The sequence below is a fragment of the Puntigrus tetrazona genome, chromosome 14 (genome assembly GCF_018831695.1).
Source record: "Puntigrus tetrazona isolate hp1 chromosome 14, ASM1883169v1, whole genome shotgun sequence".
NCBI classification, from domain to species: Eukaryota; Metazoa; Chordata; class Actinopteri; order Cypriniformes; family Cyprinidae; genus Puntigrus; species Puntigrus tetrazona.
Genome location: NC_056712.1, coordinates 20,629,793 through 20,631,731, shown reverse-complemented (window position 1 = coordinate 20,631,731; position 1,939 = coordinate 20,629,793). Strand labels below are relative to the sequence as shown.

Genomic DNA, 1,939 nt, shown 5'->3' with positions numbered 1-1,939 from the left:
TATATATATATAGAACAAAAATGTTTCAATATTACGTTTGGTTTTATCAAATATTATAAATCACTTCAAATGATTAAAAAAAATGGCTAGATTGCATTATTAGTCTTTTGTGCAGGTACTATGTAGTCAGTGATTATTTATTCATAACCTTTGATCTAAGAGCTCCAGTTATAGGATGTAACCTCTGCGGGTTCAGGTTGCAAGGTATGATCCTAGTGTTACCTTCTGCAGCCTGCAGTCAATGAGTGCTTTTGCCTCGTCTGTATCATGGAAAACATCTGGATCCAAGCGCTCAACGTGCTTGTTTGTTGATGCTGTAACAGATGATGTCATCCCCAGTGACATCATCTGACATTTACACCGCGAGAACGTAAGTTGGCACAGTCTGATGGGCGAAGATAGCCGTCCGTACTGATTAACCTGTCAGTTACACGTCTAACCGTCGTGGGATCCATACTTCGGCGGCTCTAAATTTAGTAGTCTCATTTCTCAGGCCCTCAACCATCTGCGTTTGCGCCTAAATTGATGCCTAATCATTTTTTAGTTCACGATGCCCTGCGGTGAGCGGTGCCTTTTGCTCATTAGAGCTAACTGATTTCTCCTCTTCCTTCTTCTTCTCGCGGCTCGGCGGGGCAGATTTTAACCAGACGCCGAGGCAGTTTGGGGTGTGATTAATTTCGCTCCTTGCTAAACGCAGCGGATGACAAATGCATAAGCCGCAAATAGCTCCCAATGCCCGTTCTGCTGCTGAGACGGTTTTATCTGAAACTAACCAACCGCGTCCGTGACTATCGCTCTGTGTGTTTCGAGAGAGAAATTTAGCTTTAATTTATAGCTCAAACTGTTTTTTTTGAAGTCACAACGTCGCGCTGTGCTTTGATAATGCTGCTGATTGAGAAGGGGAAATTCCACTGTATATGGTTTTGAAGGAAATATTAATTTCGAGTTGGGAGTCGGACATTCCTGGTGTGGTTACTCCCAGTTGCAAAGACAGCCGTTTTTTTGGTGAGGACTTATAAACCGCATTAGGGATTTATCGCTCTTCTTTATTTATGCAGATGTTGCGAATCACCCTTGTACTTTCCCCGTTTCTCTTTTTCTCTAGATACTGTCTGATGAGCGTAAAAGGCTGTTTCACTGACTTCCACATCGACTTTGGCGGCACATCGGTATGGTACCACGTCTTCAAAGGAAGAAAGGTAAGTGTTGTCCTTTTACTATTACTGTGGCGGTTTGTTTATGCTATTACTTTCAATACAATAACGATTTTGTGCAGGATTGACTTTGCTTGTGATCTGTGAAGATCAGGTATCTGGAGGCCCTGTAAATGAATCTCTTCCCTGTTTGCATTGTTGCATCGCCGCTGGGGCTGCCGCGTCAGCAGAAATGGTGCTTGTGTGTGTGTGTGTTTGTTGGAGAGTATCAAATAATATCTGCTCAGAAAGGTCAAACAAGAGTGCTGGCGTGTGCATGAAAGAAGGGAGTGACACATGTATGACTAAAGGAACTTCTAGGAAGAGTTGTAGGAGTTTATCCCCATTATGCAATCCTTCTGCTTTCACCAGAGAAATTGACCTATTTCACTTGCAAAGAAATTGCAAGGTCATGAGCTTAGTAACTCACATTTTAGTCATACAATATACGGCGGAGTCCAAATGTTTGACCGTTAGTGTAATTCTCTGACAATTTCAAACATGTTAGTATGTTCATGTTAGTCGCAACACTTTCAAAATCAAAACTTTGGGTTTTGTGAATATTATTTTATGAACATGAACAATCCAGAAGATTACAGGCTCTGTGTAGTTGGGCATGTCTGCTCTGTGTGATGAAAAATGTTCTTAGGAAGTTCTTGACCAATTTAGTTTTAATTTTTTTTCTTTTTTAAAAAAACGCAGAATTTGAACGGCAGACAATATGTGGGGTCTGTTTGGATTATATA

The 1,939-nt window shown here is 41.2% G+C and overlaps 1 protein-coding gene across 2 annotated transcripts in view; it reads left to right on the top strand.

Annotated features, from left to right (window-relative positions):
- The first annotated feature begins 50 nt into the window (after positions 1 to 50).
- LOC122357307 (lysine-specific demethylase 2B-like) overlaps positions 51 to 1,939 on the top strand; it is a 3,234-nt gene continuing 1,345 nt past the window's right edge. Inside the window, exons 1-2 of one of the 2 annotated variants that reach the window (XM_043256651.1) lie at positions 51 to 1,005; positions 1,106 to 1,199. In XM_043256651.1, coding sequence (XP_043112586.1) covers positions 1,116 to 1,199 — 84 coding nt within the window. In that variant the 5' untranslated portion in view covers positions 51 to 1,005; positions 1,106 to 1,115. Of the gene's footprint in view, positions 1,200 to 1,939 lie in introns of both variants that reach the window. The other variant, XM_043256650.1, reaches the window with a different exon arrangement.